The sequence below is a fragment of the Hylobates moloch genome, unplaced genomic scaffold (genome assembly GCF_009828535.3).
Source record: "Hylobates moloch isolate HMO894 unplaced genomic scaffold, HMol_V3 SCAFFOLD_3, whole genome shotgun sequence".
In the NCBI taxonomy this organism is placed as follows: Eukaryota; Metazoa; Chordata; class Mammalia; order Primates; family Hylobatidae; genus Hylobates; species Hylobates moloch.
Window position 1 is genome coordinate 110,908,576 of NW_026652278.1, and position 16,410 is coordinate 110,924,985.

General features: G+C 39.4%; 1 protein-coding gene across 9 annotated transcripts in view; it reads right to left on the minus strand.

Moving 5' to 3' along the window:
- The window catches only part of SEC24D (SEC24 homolog D, COPII coat complex component), a 114,718-nt gene that overhangs the window by 94,596 nt on the left and 3,712 nt on the right, over nt 1-16,410 (minus strand). For 3 of the 9 annotated variants that reach the window (XM_058436700.1, XM_032146415.2, XM_032146408.2), the window contains exons 2-3: nt 15,042-15,200; nt 6,078-6,207 (exon numbers count right to left, since the gene is read on the minus strand). In XM_058436700.1, the coding sequence (XP_058292683.1) occupies nt 6,078-6,207; nt 15,042-15,159 (248 nt within the window). In that variant the 5' untranslated portion in view covers nt 15,160-15,200. Of the gene's footprint in view, nt 1-6,077; nt 6,208-6,655; nt 7,046-7,101; nt 7,458-15,041; nt 15,201-16,126; nt 16,169-16,410 lie in introns of those variants that run through there. The other 6 variants (XM_058436698.1, XM_058436699.1, XM_058436704.1 and 3 more) reach the window with 6 other exon arrangements.

A 16,410-nucleotide genomic window follows, 5' to 3' on the forward strand; every position in this document is an offset into this window, starting at 1 on the left:
TACTCTGAGTGCATGACATTAAGCATATTTGCAGAATAATATCTCACACTTTGAGATAAATAGGTGAGTGATGAAAATGCTCTTTTCCGCTCATACTTCTGAACAGCTTATTTCTGCAGAGTCTATGTTTTATCGGCAGCCGGAATTGATTTATAATTTAGGACTCTTCTGTAATGATACAGAAAAGGCTGCCTAATAAAATACATGTTGCAAGAAAAAAAAAAGAAAAGAAAATGCTCTTTCCATTCTTTCCATTGTACACACAAGTACAAGCTATCCTATAGCAGAAAATTGGCTAGAAATAATTGAATGAATAACATTGTAACCCAAAAATATTGTTAAACAAAACTATCCAATTTCTCTCCTGTCAAATTTTTCAAAAAGCCCAACACAGTTAGGCTAAGCACCCTTTGACTTAAACACTTTTTGGAAGAAAATGAATAAAAGATAGAAAATACAAACATTAGCTTTTCACAGTAAAAGTTTTCTTTATATCTCTAATCAATTAATGACACTGGTGAAACACAAGCACAAAAAATATAATTCTAGTCTTGCATGACACATTTAAAATATGTTGTGATCACTAAAAAATGATTTCAAGAATTACATTAAAGGTCTGTTTTGTAAATCCATTGTTTCCTAAGATGAAAACATTTCTTCTTTTTAAGAAATAATACTTTTTCGTCTTTTAAAAAAACTTTGTCAGCGGGGCGTGGTGGCTCATTCTTGTAATCCCAGCACTTTGGGAGGCCAAGGAGGGCGGATCACGAGGTCAGGAGATCGAGACCATCCTGGCTAACACAGGGAAACCCCATCTCTACTAAAAATACAAAAAGCCGGGCATGATGACGGGTGCCTGTAGTCCCAGCTAATTGGGAGCCTGAGGCAGGAGAATGGCGTGAACCGGGAGGCAGAGCTTGCAGTGAGCCAAGATCATGCCACTGTACTCCAGCCTGGGCAACACAGGGAGACACCATCTCAAAAAAAAAAAAAAAAAAAAAAAAAGTTTGTCATAGGGAATAAATGAAGTAATTACACTCAGGCAGAATATACATGTACTATAGAATATATTCACGGATGCAATGAGGTATGGTTACAGACGTTGGATTTGATAAGCAGAAACGGGGGATGTTGCATTTATATGGAGAAAAAGCCCCCCAAAACATTTTCAAAGGTGTTTCATAAATGTTAATACTTTTAAATAAACAATTCTGTGAATCATTTTTTGTTTTACAATACAGGTAGGACAAAATATATTTCAAACAGGACTTATAACACAAGCAGCTTCAAGTATTTTTTTTAACTTAACAAAGGTTAAGGATTTAAAATAGAGAATGAAAGTCTATATAACCATCAGTTATTACTTTCAACCCATAAATGCCTACTTATGATTCAGTGCCTAACACATACCCCAGGAGTTAGGTTTCAGAAATTCACAATTATTTCTATCTGACCAACTTAAATATGGTAAGTCTTAAATAGATTTGGTTTTTAAAAGCAATTATTATCAATTTAAAAATAAATAGAATAGTATTAAATGGCTAACAAACCCCTCACATAAATGAGGGAAGAGATGAAAGAACATCTTAAACACACAAATTAGTTTATTTTTTTTTAATTTTTTTTATTTTTGAGATGGAGTTTCGCTCTTGTTGCCCAGGCTGGAGTGCAATGGCGGAATCTTGGCTCACTGCAACCTCCACCTCCCAGGTTCAAGTGATTCTCCTACCTCAGCCTCCCGAGTAGCTGGGATTATAGGTACACACCACCAAGCCCAGCTAATTTTTGTATTTTTAGTAGAGACAGGGTTTCACCATGTTGGCCAGGATGGTCTCAATCTCTTGACCTTGTGATCCGCCCGCCTTGGCCTCCCAAAGTGCTGGGATTACAGGCATGAGCCACCGCACCTGGCCAATATTTTTTAATTTCATTACTTTATTCAAAGTCACATAGCATGTCATACAAAGCTGAGGTGTGAATTCAGGTCCTCCTGCCCTAGCGTAGAAACCTGGTGTGTAACTATAGGTAAGCCACTTAATCTCTGTAGCTCTCAGCTTTCAAATTCTGAAAAAGAGCAAGTGAAATGGAGTGATCCTTTTTTTTTTTTTTGCTATAAATAGAATGTTAAAATTAAGAACCATACAGAATTAAATAAATGTTTCTCATGTTGACTGCCTTTATTTAACATGGCTCTGGACTGAAAAACATTCAATTATATATTTTAATTTATGGTTTCATTGAATGTCAAGTATATATTTTAATTTCACTGTTTCACTGAATGTCAGAGAAGGGCAGATTCACCATAAGAAAGAATTCAATAAAGAATTACTACCAGATGATTAATAAAACATGAAAACTCAGCCTCGATTTAATCCTAATCCTCTGTAGAGGTGACTCAGTTTTCTGTGGCCTGTTCAACTTCAAACACTCCCCATTTTCAAGTTTGCAATAAATTGCTCAAGAAATGAGATGTATGCTGAAGTTTGTATGCGGAATTAAGATGCCAAATTTTTCAAGATTTGATTGAAACAAAATCAGAATTTTGAATACCTAGCCCATAGAGAAAAAATGAAAGTTCTACCAAATCCTAGCATCGTTCTCCACACTAAATAAAATTGAAGAAAAAACAACTACTTCTCTTATTTTTATTGCTCCTTCCTTCAACTTTTGTTGAAATCAATTTCTTAGTAGATTCACATATATCAGCTTCAATTTGGGAAGATGGGTCCACTGTTCCCTCAAATTCACTGTTTCTTCATCAGAATACATCACGTACAATTGATTGATTGAATTTTTATTTTATAATGAAAAACACTGATTTTTAGGTTGCAGATTTTATTTAATATCCTACCCAGTAGTAACTCTATGTAGATAACTTTAGCACTGCTTGCAAGTTTAAGACATTTATTCTTCCTCAGTCAAATCAAAAAGACAAATAACTAGGTGTGATTTTTAAATTTTATAAAACATTATATTTAAAATAGCAGTATTTTAAAGATAAAAATTTTACATGTTAAATTCAAATCAACATAGTAACTTATTTATATCTTGTTTTTATTTGATAATTTAGATACAGTAAAATTAAAATATTTCTTTGGTATACTAAGTAAAAATGACACAGATAAAATGCTAGAATCCACAAAGAAAAGTTATATGCCATCTACGCTCTTTGACAGCCTCTGTCATCAGACTGGTGTGATTCACCTGCACAAGCACGGTGCACTTTACCCTTGCATTGCGCTACATTCACAGAAGCATGTCCCATGAGGGCAAGGCAGCATGGTAACCAGGAAGGCTCAGCCTGAAATACTATACTTTTCTCTGATTTTTTCACTTTTTAACCCCAATTCTAACCTTCAATCCAGTATGCAAGTTGTAGCAAGTGAACAGTACAAGAGAATGAGTAAAATTTGTCAGTACTTCCCTACGAATCACCACAAAAGCAGATTCTTTAAGCTATCAAGAGATTCCTGAGCTGTCATGAGTAACCAGATTGAGCTCTAAGGACAGACAAGCTATAAACAGTGGACTTTTCAGATCCAATGGAAATGATACTGACAAATGCTAAGGTGTTGAGTCCATGGGCACAGTGCACTGTGTAAGGTACTCTGCATGTATTAATCATTAAAATCCTCACAACCACATACTATTGTTAAAATCGTCATGAGCAAACGGAGGCACACAGAGGTTAGGTAACTTATCTAGCTAGTAATTGTCTGGGCCAAGATTAGCAAACATGTCCTGACTCTAGAGTCCTCTGCTCTTCAGTGGGCCAAACCCTGTGCTGGGCTCACAATTACAAAGTTAGGGCCTGCTTGATGGTAAAGTCCATGGTATACTCACTCCTAAGCAACCTGATCAAGTGAAATAAATGGCAACAAACCAAAAAGATCAATCAATTCCAGGCTAATACCAGTGACCAAAACATTTTTCTAAACTTGAAACCAGCTGTTCAATCTTTGCATTTCTTTCTTTAAAAAAAAAAAAATCTGAGATGCCTGGAAGTTTACAACAATAATTTTTTTTTTTTTTTTTTTTTTTTTTGCCTTGAGACAGGGTCTCCCTCTGTTGCCTAGGCTGGAGTATAATAGCATGAACACAGCTCACTGCAGCCTGGACCTCCTGGGCTCAAGCAATCCTCCCACCTCAGCCTCCGAAGTAGCTGGGACCACAGGTGCATGCCACTATGCTTGGCTAATTTTTTATTTTTTTTGTAGAGATGGGGTCTCATCATGTTGCCCAGGCTGTCTCGAACTCCTGGGCTCAGGCGATCCTCTCGTGTCAGCCTCCCAAAGTGTTGGGATTACAGATGTGAGCCACCACACCCGGTAACCATGAATTTTTCTAGGTCTTCTCCCCTTTACTTCTGGACTGAGAATTCTATATTCTCATTTTACAAGTGAGTCTGTGAGCCACCACGCCCGGCAACAATGAATTTTTCCGGATCTTCTCCCCTTTCCTTCTAGACTGAGAATTCTATATTCTCATTTTACAAGTGAAAATGAGGATGGGCATGGCCAAGGAACTTCACTAGTGTCCACAGTTAGTAAACTGCTTGAACCAGAAGAGGCATTTTGGTTCTCCGTCTTTTTGCTCTTCCTCTCTTGCCTTTCTGTCACTCTTTTGAGACTCAGGTTAGTAGGATCAGGTCCCGAGTAAGACCCTTTGACTTCTTGCTCCAAGCTTAAACCACAATCACACTTAATGACCTACCCTCTGCATCCCATAGCTACCATTTCAACCGGCAAATGTCACGTTACCATGACAAACAAAAGCCAGCAAGTGCCAAGCTCACAAATGCCCTGTAGGAGAATTAACCTGATGACTTTAAAAAATCCCAGAGGGAGTTTTCCTATTATGGAGGACTATAGACTTCGTGAAAGGCCATGACTAAAAGGCTTCACCATTAGGAGGGTCTAGAGTCATATCTAGGGGGTACTGCCCATGCCTCCCCACCCCCAAACCTTTCTACCTGGGAAGGAACCTGAGAAATGAAGCCTCTGGGTAATCCTTGGAGAAACTCCAAAGCAAACACTGCCTGCGGCTTGGCACTGGCTTGGCACAGGTTCTCAGCAGCTACACCTCACCGGATAAACAATAATGGGATTTCTAACAGGGAAGGTGTGATGCTGGCTTCTTTCCCGGGGATTAGTCCCTAGTGGGCTGCAGGCTCTAAATATTTCATACATCTTGGCTTCTCCAGGCCTGCTTCCAGCTTTTCCCTTCCCCAATTTACTATAAACACAAACACAAGATTTATTTCCTGTGTTGTTTTTACTATAGCTCTGCCTTTTGAGAATCCCTCACTGGCATCTGTGTGCCTTCCACATCAAGCTCACAGACCCATTGGCGACAATCTGATTTAATTTTAAAATATTTATTAAGCACCCACTGGCACTGAGCTCAGTTCTGTGAAGGATCCAAGAAAATAGAATGATTTAAAGTTTTATTCAAGAATAAAGGCCATGGGCATCTAAAGGAATTAAAATTGATATAAAATTCTAAAATAAACTGAATATAACTCAAAACTAAAATGTATGGTATTGATACAAGCAATTTTTGATACATTTTTAAATATCTACTAATACTGTCTTTTTCTTCATAACTTTTCTTGTTTTCTTTTTGAGACAGGGTCTCACTGTGTTGCCCAGGCTGGAGTGCAATGGCACAATCATAGCTCACTGCAGCCTTGACTTCCCGGGCTTACAGGATCCTCCCACCTCAGCCTCTCCAGTAGCTAGGACTACAAATGTGCACCACCAGGCCGGTTAATTTTTTCTATTTTTGTAGACACGGGGTCTCACTATGTTGCCTAGGCTGGTCTCAAACTCCTCGGCTCAAGCCATCTGCCCAACTCGACCTCTCAAAGTGCTGGGATTAAAGCCATGAACCATCATGCCCAGCCATAACTTTTCTTATTGCTGTGTTTCCTAGGGCAGTTATCTAACAGATCCTTTCAGGGGTATAACATTATCAAAAGGTCAAACTTTCAACCAATAAACATACAAGCTCAGAAGGTATTTCTGAAATCATTTTAGGAGAATATACAAACGAAGGTTGGAATCTACCTAGCTCACCTTTGGGGAGGGTGACTAGTGGCATGAGCTCCATTCTGACCAAATTGATGGGGTCCAGGAGGTGGAGGACCCGGAGGCAACATTCCCCCAGTGGCAGCGGCCCCCAAAGGCCCTGCTGGCTTCATCATACCTGCAAGAGAAGGGCATGAATTTAGAAGTGTATTAAAGTACAAAGAGAGATGAGGCAAAGTCATTAGGTTAAAAATGAAAACTAGGTGGAGGAGGAGGGAAAAAAATGGATTAGAACAAAATCTCTTTCAAGCTTAACCATCACCTACAGACCTGTCAATACCAGGCTCTGGCATGAGTATTTGACTATCATAATGATGAAAGAGCAGAAAAGAAGGGAATCATTTTATCACTAAACAGAAACTAAAACAGAAAAAAATAAATTTGCATATGACAGAGGCACCTTGATAAAGTACATTACCACGCAAAGAATACTAGAACACGCAATGAAAAATGGCAGTTAGATATCAGAAAATAAACCTGGAAAAAGCAGGAAGGGTCATGGTAAAGCATTCTAACTGTAACTAAATGGGGCATGGGGGAGAACACTAGAAATGCCTTTGACTTACAGCACAACAAAAGCGGATGGGGAGTAGGGTCTATCTTTCTAAAAATCCTGAGCACTTCCTTCAGAGCTTAAAAATCTTTCCAGGATCCTAAATAGCTGGATGATAAACAGCTGGAGGACTGCTCACTCAGAGTCAGATTCATCATGCTTGCTCAGACAAAATATGGGACCACATGCAATTAACGGATGCTTCTGGGAATGTCTGTGTTTTCATTTATTAGCAGCTCTTCTCAAATAGAGACCTTTAAAGACTTCTCTTTGGAACTGTCTTCAGATTTCTCTCTTTTCTTCTTGAGAAATTGCAGTACAGGAGAGAAATCACTGGGCTTGGGTTAGAGTAGTTCAAGACCCCACATAGTTACTTATTAGTTGTATGACCCTGGGCAAGAAGCTTATCTTTAAGGACCTGTTTTCTACCTGCAAAATGAAAGGCTTAGACTAGATTACCTGAGACCTCTTCCAGCTTCTAGAAAGAAAAAAAGAGAAAAGAAAAAAGAGAAGAACTTCAGTTCTTCTATCTGCTGTCTCCACTTGCTTGTTTTTGCTCAATCGATTTACTTTTGACCATACCCTGCTCTCTGGCAAGGTCATCGATGACCACCTAGCTGCCTGCTGTGCACTCCTCCTTTGATTTTGTCATGGTATTTCATATGAACATTTCCTTTATTCTGTTATATTCTTCCAGAAAGTTTATTCCCTCAGATAGAAAGGAATTGATTGATGATGTGTAGTCACCGAGGAAGAGTTTCTTGTATTGTCATCATAATTGCTTTCCAGAGAATGCTTTCAGATGTTTGCGTAACCTAAAATGACAGGTATCTAGTGAAGTGCCAGCCTTTATGAATATCATTGAAACTTTTACAAGGTTTCTTCTCTTAAAATAGGATTCCTTAAACTGAGGACATTTTTATATTAATTCTACATAGTTTTACTTAGCAAATTCATGTAACACTATTTTCAATAAATATTATCCTTATAACACTACATTTTAATACAAAGTTCTAAACCCCAAACCCAGCAAAGTTAGAAAAACATGAGACTTGCAGTCACAGACAAGTTTGAATTTGTGACTCCGATAAGATACTATATTTTTCAGAGCTTCAACTTGTAATCCCATGTCATGGCAATAATATTCCCTAGCTCCAAGGACTGTTCTGAGAATTAAATGAACCAATGGATATGACAGTTTTTAAAACAGCTGTTTCATCTTTCCTGGCCATAGCCCCTGCTCTCCGTTCTTAAGCATTTTTATTCTAACAAAGCATATGCACCATAATTACAAGCACATTTATATTTTCATTTTAAAAACATTATTTTGGACAAAAGTAGGCAATTCACAACAGTAGCATTAATGTATTTTCAACTTAAATAATTACATCCGCTACGAGAAGTCAAAAATATTCTTTTGTTTTGGTCTTTTTTTTTTTCCCTTTTTTTTTCTTTTTTTAAATTTGCCTCATGGCTCTCCAAAAATATTCCCCTTTTTAAAAAATAAGTAGGATAGTAGCAATTTTCATGAAAACCCCTATAGACATGTCTAGAGAATTAAAAAAAAACAGCTCTGATATATGCAAGCAGAACTTTATACATCAATCTTACTGTGCTCTCCCTTTTTGCTTGGGAATCAACTCTATGGCAATGATCCAAATCATTCTGCGGCATTCTCAAATCGTTCTCATTATTATTCAACATACATTTAAGGTGCCTTTGAGCCATTTGAGAGAAGAGACAACCATGTAAACAAATCATTACAATGTCTTGTGATGACTGTTACAATATGCAGAGAGACTACCTAACTCTTCCTGGGGGAATTGAGAAGAGTTCAAAGAAGGAGGACTGCTTGAGCTGAATCCTGAAGGACAAGCAGGAGTTTTCTTCGTATAGAAGACAGGATAAGGGATTCCAGTTAGAAGGCAAAGCTTGAGAAAAGACATGAGAGAGGATGGCACGATCAGGACAGGGGAAAGGCTTGGTGTGGAGAGGCTGGGAGGGAAAGCAGCCAGAGTGGAAGCTGTCCAGGTTGGCTGGGGTCAGACTGCAAAGTCCTATGTGTCACTTGCACTCCACCCCCAGGGCAAAGGGAAGTCAGTATCATTGATATCTGCAAAGTCATAGTCTTCCCCCAGCCATATTATTGGCATTTTCAAAAGTACTCAAACACAAACAGAATCAGGTTCTTTATAGAGCAGTATGAGAATCTTAACAGGAAAGGAACACCGTGCAATGAGAATGAACTGTTCTTAAACACCCCCCACCAAAAAAAATCTAAGATCACAAGTTGGTCTCTCATACAGTGGCAGATACCACAGACCAGTAAACTCAACAATTCCAATCCCTTTCTGACTTGCTTTTCTATTAATATTAATATATGGTCTTGAGGTGGAAAAGTGAAAATTCCTAGACTACCTTACAATTTGTTTTGCCATGTGCTCTAAATTCAGCAAAGCAGCACACCTCTGGGAGACTCTGGTCAGCGTGGTGGCAGAGATGATTCTCCTGGGAGAGAAAGGTGGTGACTTCTGGTGGAATGGTCCTGCATGGGAATGTTCATCTTCATGTACCACATACTCCCAAGTCTGGTTCTCTGCCTTTTTCTGATGTTTTATTTGCTTCCTGATACCCTTTAGCAAATCCCTTTCCACTAGAGGGGACTGTTATCAGCAAAAGAACACTGACCAAACCACATCACAGAACAGCATGCCTTGAATTTGGTCCCGGACCTGACAAACTAAAACCAAAATTAAAAGCCATTTGTTGGGGGGAAAATGTTTACCTAAAATAAACAAAGATAAGCTCCCTATTATATGGGTAGAATTGTAATGACTATGGTCCCTAAAGCACCGTGCTTGGGTGGTACACCTATATAAGCTCACTATTAGGAGCCCTATCACCACCCCACAGCCCCTGTTCTAGTTTCAGGACATTAATACTTTTTTTTTTTTTTGAGACAGAATCGCGCTCAGTCGCCCAGGCTGGAGTGCAGTGGCGCGATCTCGGCTCACTGCAAGCTCCACCTCCCAGGTTCACACCATTCTCCTGCCTCAGCCTCCCGAGTAGCTGGAACCACAGGCGCCTGCCACCACACCCGGCTAGTTTTTTTGTATTTTTAGTAGAGACGGCATTTCACCATGTTAGCCGGGATGGTCTTGATCTCCTGACCTTGTGATCTGCCCATCTTGGCCTCCCAAAGTGCTGGGATTACAGGCATGAGCCACCGTGCCCAGCCTGATATTAATACTTCTTAACTTTCAGTCTCCAGACCAGTGTCCTCAAGCAAGGGCGATTTTGCCCCTAAAATAGGACATCTGGCAATGTTTGGGACACTTTTGGTTGCCACAACTCCCAGAAGGTTGGCGGAGGTACTACTGGCATCCAGTAGATAGAGACTAAAGATGCTACTAAATATCCCACAATGCACAGGATGGCACTCTGCTACCCTCCCCCAACAAAGAATTAGTTGGCCCCAAAAGTCAATAGTGCTGAAGTTGAAAAACCCTGCTGCAGAGAGCAGTATGCCCAGCTGTAATTCCTTCTCCACACTTACTAATGTGCTGTGTAGCTTTCTAAAATGTACATACATTGGATTGTGACCCTTCCCAGATTAAATCACTTCAGTGGTACTCTACTGCCCTTACAATAAAGTCTAAATTCCTTAAAATGATCCCACATTCCCCCGCCAGTGGCATCTCTCACCGTTCCCATGCTACTCCCCAGACATGCCAAATGTCTTGCAGGTCCTGAAAAGTACCGCCTTCTAATACCAGCAAACTGCTTCCTGACCTGGCCAATTCTCACTCATGTTTCAGGGCATTCCCTCCGGGAAGGAGCCCTTCCACCCTAAGTCTTGTTTAGGTGCCCCTGCCACGTGCTTCCATACCACCCTCTACTTCCTTTACAATAGTACTTCCCCCCAAAATTGTCATTGTTAATTTATTCAGTGCATTTCTCACTAGCTAAGTAAATACTATGAGGACTGAGATTAGGCTTATTTTATTAAGTGTCATATTACCACAATTATTTTGTTCATCAAATTGTTAAATTTGTGGCTGGGTGCAGTGGCTCATGTCTGTAATTTCAGCACTTTGGGAGGCCAAGGCAGGAGGATGGCTTGAGGCCAGGAGATCGAGACAGAACTGGGCAACATAGTGAGACCCCATCTCTACAAAAAATTTTAAAATTAGCTGGGCATGGTGGGCACACCTATAATCCTAGCCACTTGGGAAGCTGGGGCAGGAGGATCATTTGAGCCCAGGAGTTCAAGGCTGCAGTGAGCTATAATTTCATCACTGCAATCCAGCCTGAGTAACAGAGCAAGACCTTGTCTCTTTAAAAAAAAAAGTGTTAGGGGCCAGGCGTGGTGGCTCACGCCTATAATCCCAGCATTCTGGGGGGCCGAGGCGGGCGGATTACCTGAGGTCGGGAGTTTGAGACCAGCCTGACCAACACAGAGAAACCCCGTCTCTACTAAAAATACAAAATTAGCTGGGTGTGGTGGCGCATGCCTGTAATCCCAGCTACTTGGGAGGCTGAGGCAGGAAAATCGCTTGAACCTGGGAGGCGGAGGTTGCAGCGAGCCGAGATCATGGCATTGCCCTCCAGCCTGGGCAATAAGAGCGAAACTCCATCTCAAAAAAAAAAAAAAAGTGCTAGTATACAGCACTAGCTTTACAAAAACACAATGAATAGGCATAAACGGAGATATGATAATGTGAGCAACACAAAGCAAGAGTTAGCACTGGCCAGATCTATAGTGGAATAGATACTTCAAAGAACCACAAGTTTGCTTGTGTCTGTCAGGAGACCAATAAAAGGGTCACTAAAAGGCTAGACAACAAGACACAGAAGACTGAAGATTAAGGTATCTAAGGTTATTCAGCAGAATATAATCAGAGATACAAGAGCTGGAGTAATTTAGTGAAAGTCTTAAATAATCAAACCAAAACACCATAATATGCATAGAAAGATGTATTTGCAGAGAGTATAATAGCCTGGTTATTCACCTGACATTTAGTATCCATTAAGTAAGGAGAAAGCAGTTTAAATTAAAGCATGAAGGATTTAATCCAACAAAAACAGCTTTTAAAAACACTGGTAAGGCCAGGTGCCGAGGCTAACGCCTATAATCTCAGCACTTTGTGAGGCCAAGGCGAGAGGATCACTTGAGCTGAGGAGTTCAAGACCAGCCTGGGAAACATAGGGAGATCCCATCTCTACCAGCTACTTGGAAGCTAGGCAACAGAGCAAAACCCTGTCTCAAATAAATAAATTAATTTAATTAAATTAAATATTGGTAAATACCAGAGTGTTTTGCTACTAAGTGCTAAAGTTTGTCATTCACTTCATTGAGTAAACATTTATAATTAGCTCAATTTAACCATTCCACAGTGTATACATATTTCAAAACAATATGTTGTACATAATACATATATGTATATATAATTTTTTAGTTGCCAATTAAAAATTTTTTTTTTAAACAGCCATGAGTGCCTTCTCTGCTCCAGGAACACCTACTACAGGAACATCTATTATAACACAGTATGGCAAATAGTATAGAGGCCTGAAAAAGTATTAGAATGCAAAAGCAGAATTCAAATTAGATTTTCATGGTAAATCTAAAAAAATCCCTCTGGCTCAGGAGTTGATGGTTTGGAAAAAGGCAGTATTGGAGAGAGGGATAATAGTTACAAGATCATTTTAGTAATCCATGTGAGAGATGGATGGATTGAACAAGAAGAGTGACAGGAGAATGGAAAGGAGAAAGCAGGTAGGAAAGCTGTTTACAATCACTCCAAAAAGATTTGGGAGACCAATTACATTGGAAGAGATAAAAAGGAGGGAGAGGTTTTGTTGCTTGTTTTTTTAACACAGTCTCACTCTGTTCCCCAGGCTGGAGTGCAGTGGCGTGATCTTGGCTCACTGCAACCTCCATCTCCCTGGTTCAAGCGATTCTCATGCCTTAGCCTCCCAAATAGCTGAGATTACAAGCATGTGCCACCATGCCCAGCTAATTTTATTTTTTTAGTAGAGACCGGGATTCACCATGTTGGCCAGGCTGGTCTCAAACTCTGGGCATCAAGTGATCCACTTGTCTTGGTCTCCCAAAGTGCTAGGATTACTGGCGTGAGCCACCACACCCCACCAAGTTTTGTTTTTTTGTTTTTTTGTTAAATAAAGTTTCTGGTATGGATCACCAAATAAATGATGCTAATGAGCGAGATTTGAAATGCCAGAAAACATAGGCTTCCATGATGAATATGGAATTGCTTTGGGCTTGGTGACTGTGATGTGCCTCAACAAAGGTGGGCAACAGGAAATATGGGTCTAGAGCAAGCTTTTCCAACCCACGGCCCACACGCAGCCTAGGACAGCTTTGAATGTGGCCCAACACAAATTTGAAAACTTTTTTAAACCATTATGAGATTTTTTCGATTTTTTTTTTTTTTTTAGCTCATCAGCTATTGTTGGTGTATTTTGTGTGTGGCCCATGACAATTCTTCTCCCAGTGTGGCCCAGGAAAGCCAAAAGACTGGATACCCCGGTCTAAAGCTTAGGAGAGATATCTGGGCTGGAGAAATAGATCTGAGAGACAAGCACTTTCTGTGAATGATCCAGCTTAGGGAAAAATCTACAGAGTGGGAGAATAGTGGTGAAGATGGAACATGGAGGGAGAAACAGCAACACTTAAGAGTCATGCAGAAGAATTCCTTCAAAAGAAATGTCCAGAAAGCAACAACAAAAAAACGGGCACAATGGCCCACACCTATAATCCCAGCACTTTGGGAGGCGGAGGTGGGTGGATCACTTGAGGTCAGGAGTTCGAGACCAGCCTGGCCAACATGGTGAAACCCTGTCTCTACTAAAAATACAAAAATTACCCAGGCATGGTGGTGGGTGCCTGTAATCCCAGCTACTCAGGAGGCTGAGGCAGGAGAATCACTAGAACCCAGGAGAATCACTAGAACCCAGGAGACGGAGGTTGCAGTGAGCTGAGATCGCAAAACTGCACCCCAACCTGGTCGACAGAGGGAGACTCCACCTCAAAAAACAACAACAAAAGGATAGTGTCATTGAAACCAAAGGAGAAAAGAGTTTTGTAAAAATGAGAGTGGTAAACAGTGTCAAATACAAAAGAGGACAGACAGCACAATGTCTACTGCATTGAGAAATAGGACACTGATAGTCCTGGTGAGGGAAGTGGAAGTGTGGATGGGGTGGCAAACTATGGAGTGTAAACTATGCTGAGCCATGGAGGGAAGGAGAGGTAAAGGTGGAGATCACCAAGCATAATGAGTACTTTCTCAAGAAGATGCCTGTGAAGAGGGAAGGGTGAATAATATAGAGTGTTATACTTAGGTGTGTATGCAATTTGTTTTTTGCCTTCTTGAGAGATCTGGGTATGAATCCTGGTGCTACTACTTGCTATCTGTGACCTTAGACAAGTCACATGACACCAGATATTCAGTTTTCTTAGCTGCAAAAATAACTTACTGCATAGCATTGTATGAGGATTAAATAAGACAATACAGGAAAAGCTTTTAGGGCCAGATTTCGATACATCATAAAAAGGAGTAATTTATAATTATCATTATAAATAAATGCTGAGGAAAAATGAACCACCAGATAGAAACTGGAGGGGTTAATGGTTTCTACAGGATCCAGTAAGGCAAGATTATAAACATTCTGGAGAGGATGGTCCTGAACAAGAAGAGGGATGCTTCATCTGGACATCTTTAAAATCTCGGGAAGAATAAATCATAAGACTGACTTTCCACAGGAAATTCATAATCTCAGAGCATCTTCTGCAGCATACTGTGTGTGGCTGCTAACATCAAGCCCCACTACAGGGAGTCCTCACCCCTTGCTGACTCTGCACTATATACATTCTACCTAGCACAGCCTGGATCCCAGATATCTGAGCTAGTTCCAGTGAGCCCTGAGAGTTACTCATTGATTTATACATGGTCCATTTGTACAAAGAATTGTACAAAGAATTATCCTCACATATAACTGATGTATAGATTTATCTAGGTCCAATCCTAGATAAGGATACATAAGTTTAATTCATTTATAAATTTAATTCATTTTTTATTCAATGTTTACAATAGCCTTACACCACTAATTAACAGCAAGAACAAGACTCACAGTAAAAATAAAACAGGAAGTGTTTGTTAGTCTATATTTAAAAACCAAACTTGTATTCCATGCAATAACCAAACTAGTGATGTAGAGTTCTGCTACGAGAACCTTTTCCAAATGATCCTGTAATCTCAAGCCATTTCATTATATAATGATCATTCAATGCTTTCAAATCTCCTCTTTCAGAACATCTTATGTCTCTGAGCCTGAGAACTGAATAATCACATACAAGTCAAAATAACACACTTTACCTGTTGGAGATGCTGTGTGCGATAGATCCCCATAGTGCCCATAATGAGGTGGAGAAAGGCCTATTCCAGGCTGAGGCTGAGAATATGGAGGTGTAGCCACATAACCTTGTTGACTCATTATGAAAATATCATTCCATAGGATAATTCTACAAAAGAAGTCTGCAACAGAGAAACAAGAAACATGTTACCAAGAGAGTTTTAATCACTTAAAGCTATTAAAAATATAAACACTGTTATTACATGTTTATGATGGTTTGAGGAAAAGTACAAATATCAGGTAAATGAGAAATCTTTGTATTATACAATATATCATTATCCCCTAAAAAAGGTCTAACCATAGCTCTCTGAAACTCAGTAAATCACTTCAATAATCCTGGGCAAATTCTCAAGCATGAGACCTGAATAACAACTCGCAACCACTTTTTTAATGGAAGCCTGAAGCATCTCGCAGATAGTCTCTCATAGTGTTCCTATGATTTTGTGCTTTTCGTTTCCATGGTCACATTTCAGCACAGAGCACACCATGCCATTCAATTGACTGACCACCGTAACTGCCAGTAGCTTGCAATCAGATGTTTTATGACTTATGTCTTTTTAGTGCTCCTCTAATTAATTAATCTAGTCATTAGGACAAAGAGAAATCATAGTCCAACAAAGATAGCAACAGGTAACGTTGATAATGGGCTTATTTTATGAGTCATAATTTGACCAAGCCAGGTGGTCACTATAACCACTTGAGTGTTGTCAGTGGTTTTTCAAAGGTGACAGAATTTCTTTCTAATTTAAATGATATCACATCTCTAAGAACATATGCACCTATATTTAAGGGACTAAGGAAAAAAAAAGTGTAATTTTGTAAGTGTGTAGGCACACACATTACAAATATAACAGACTCATCTTGATTTTTTTTAATCTTGATTCTAATCGGAACCCAAATTTGCTTTAAATTTTCCACTTTTTCCAGGTTTTAACAAAATAAGAGGTAGTTCATAGGACTGATGATTTAAAAAAAAAATTTAAATATGACAGAAAATGCTTTGAATGCAAGAGAAGTGGGTTTTCATTCTATATCTGTCATACTTAACTGTGTGACATGGAATGAGCTGAAGAACCTCTCTGAGCCTCAGTTCCTTCTTTTAGAAAATGAAGCCTTTCCAGATTTCCACTGATTCTACAATTTATCTCCAGTTTATTTGCCCCATACAGGCATATTCTTCCTTTTGTTCTTTTATTTGCTACAATTTAAGGTAAGAGATCAGTGATACCTGCTAAGACTTAGAATCTGTCTATATTCAAGAAATAACATTTCAAATTAAAAATCTGAAGCCTAAAATTTGTGATTTGGTTTTGTTTCCATATTAAACTATAA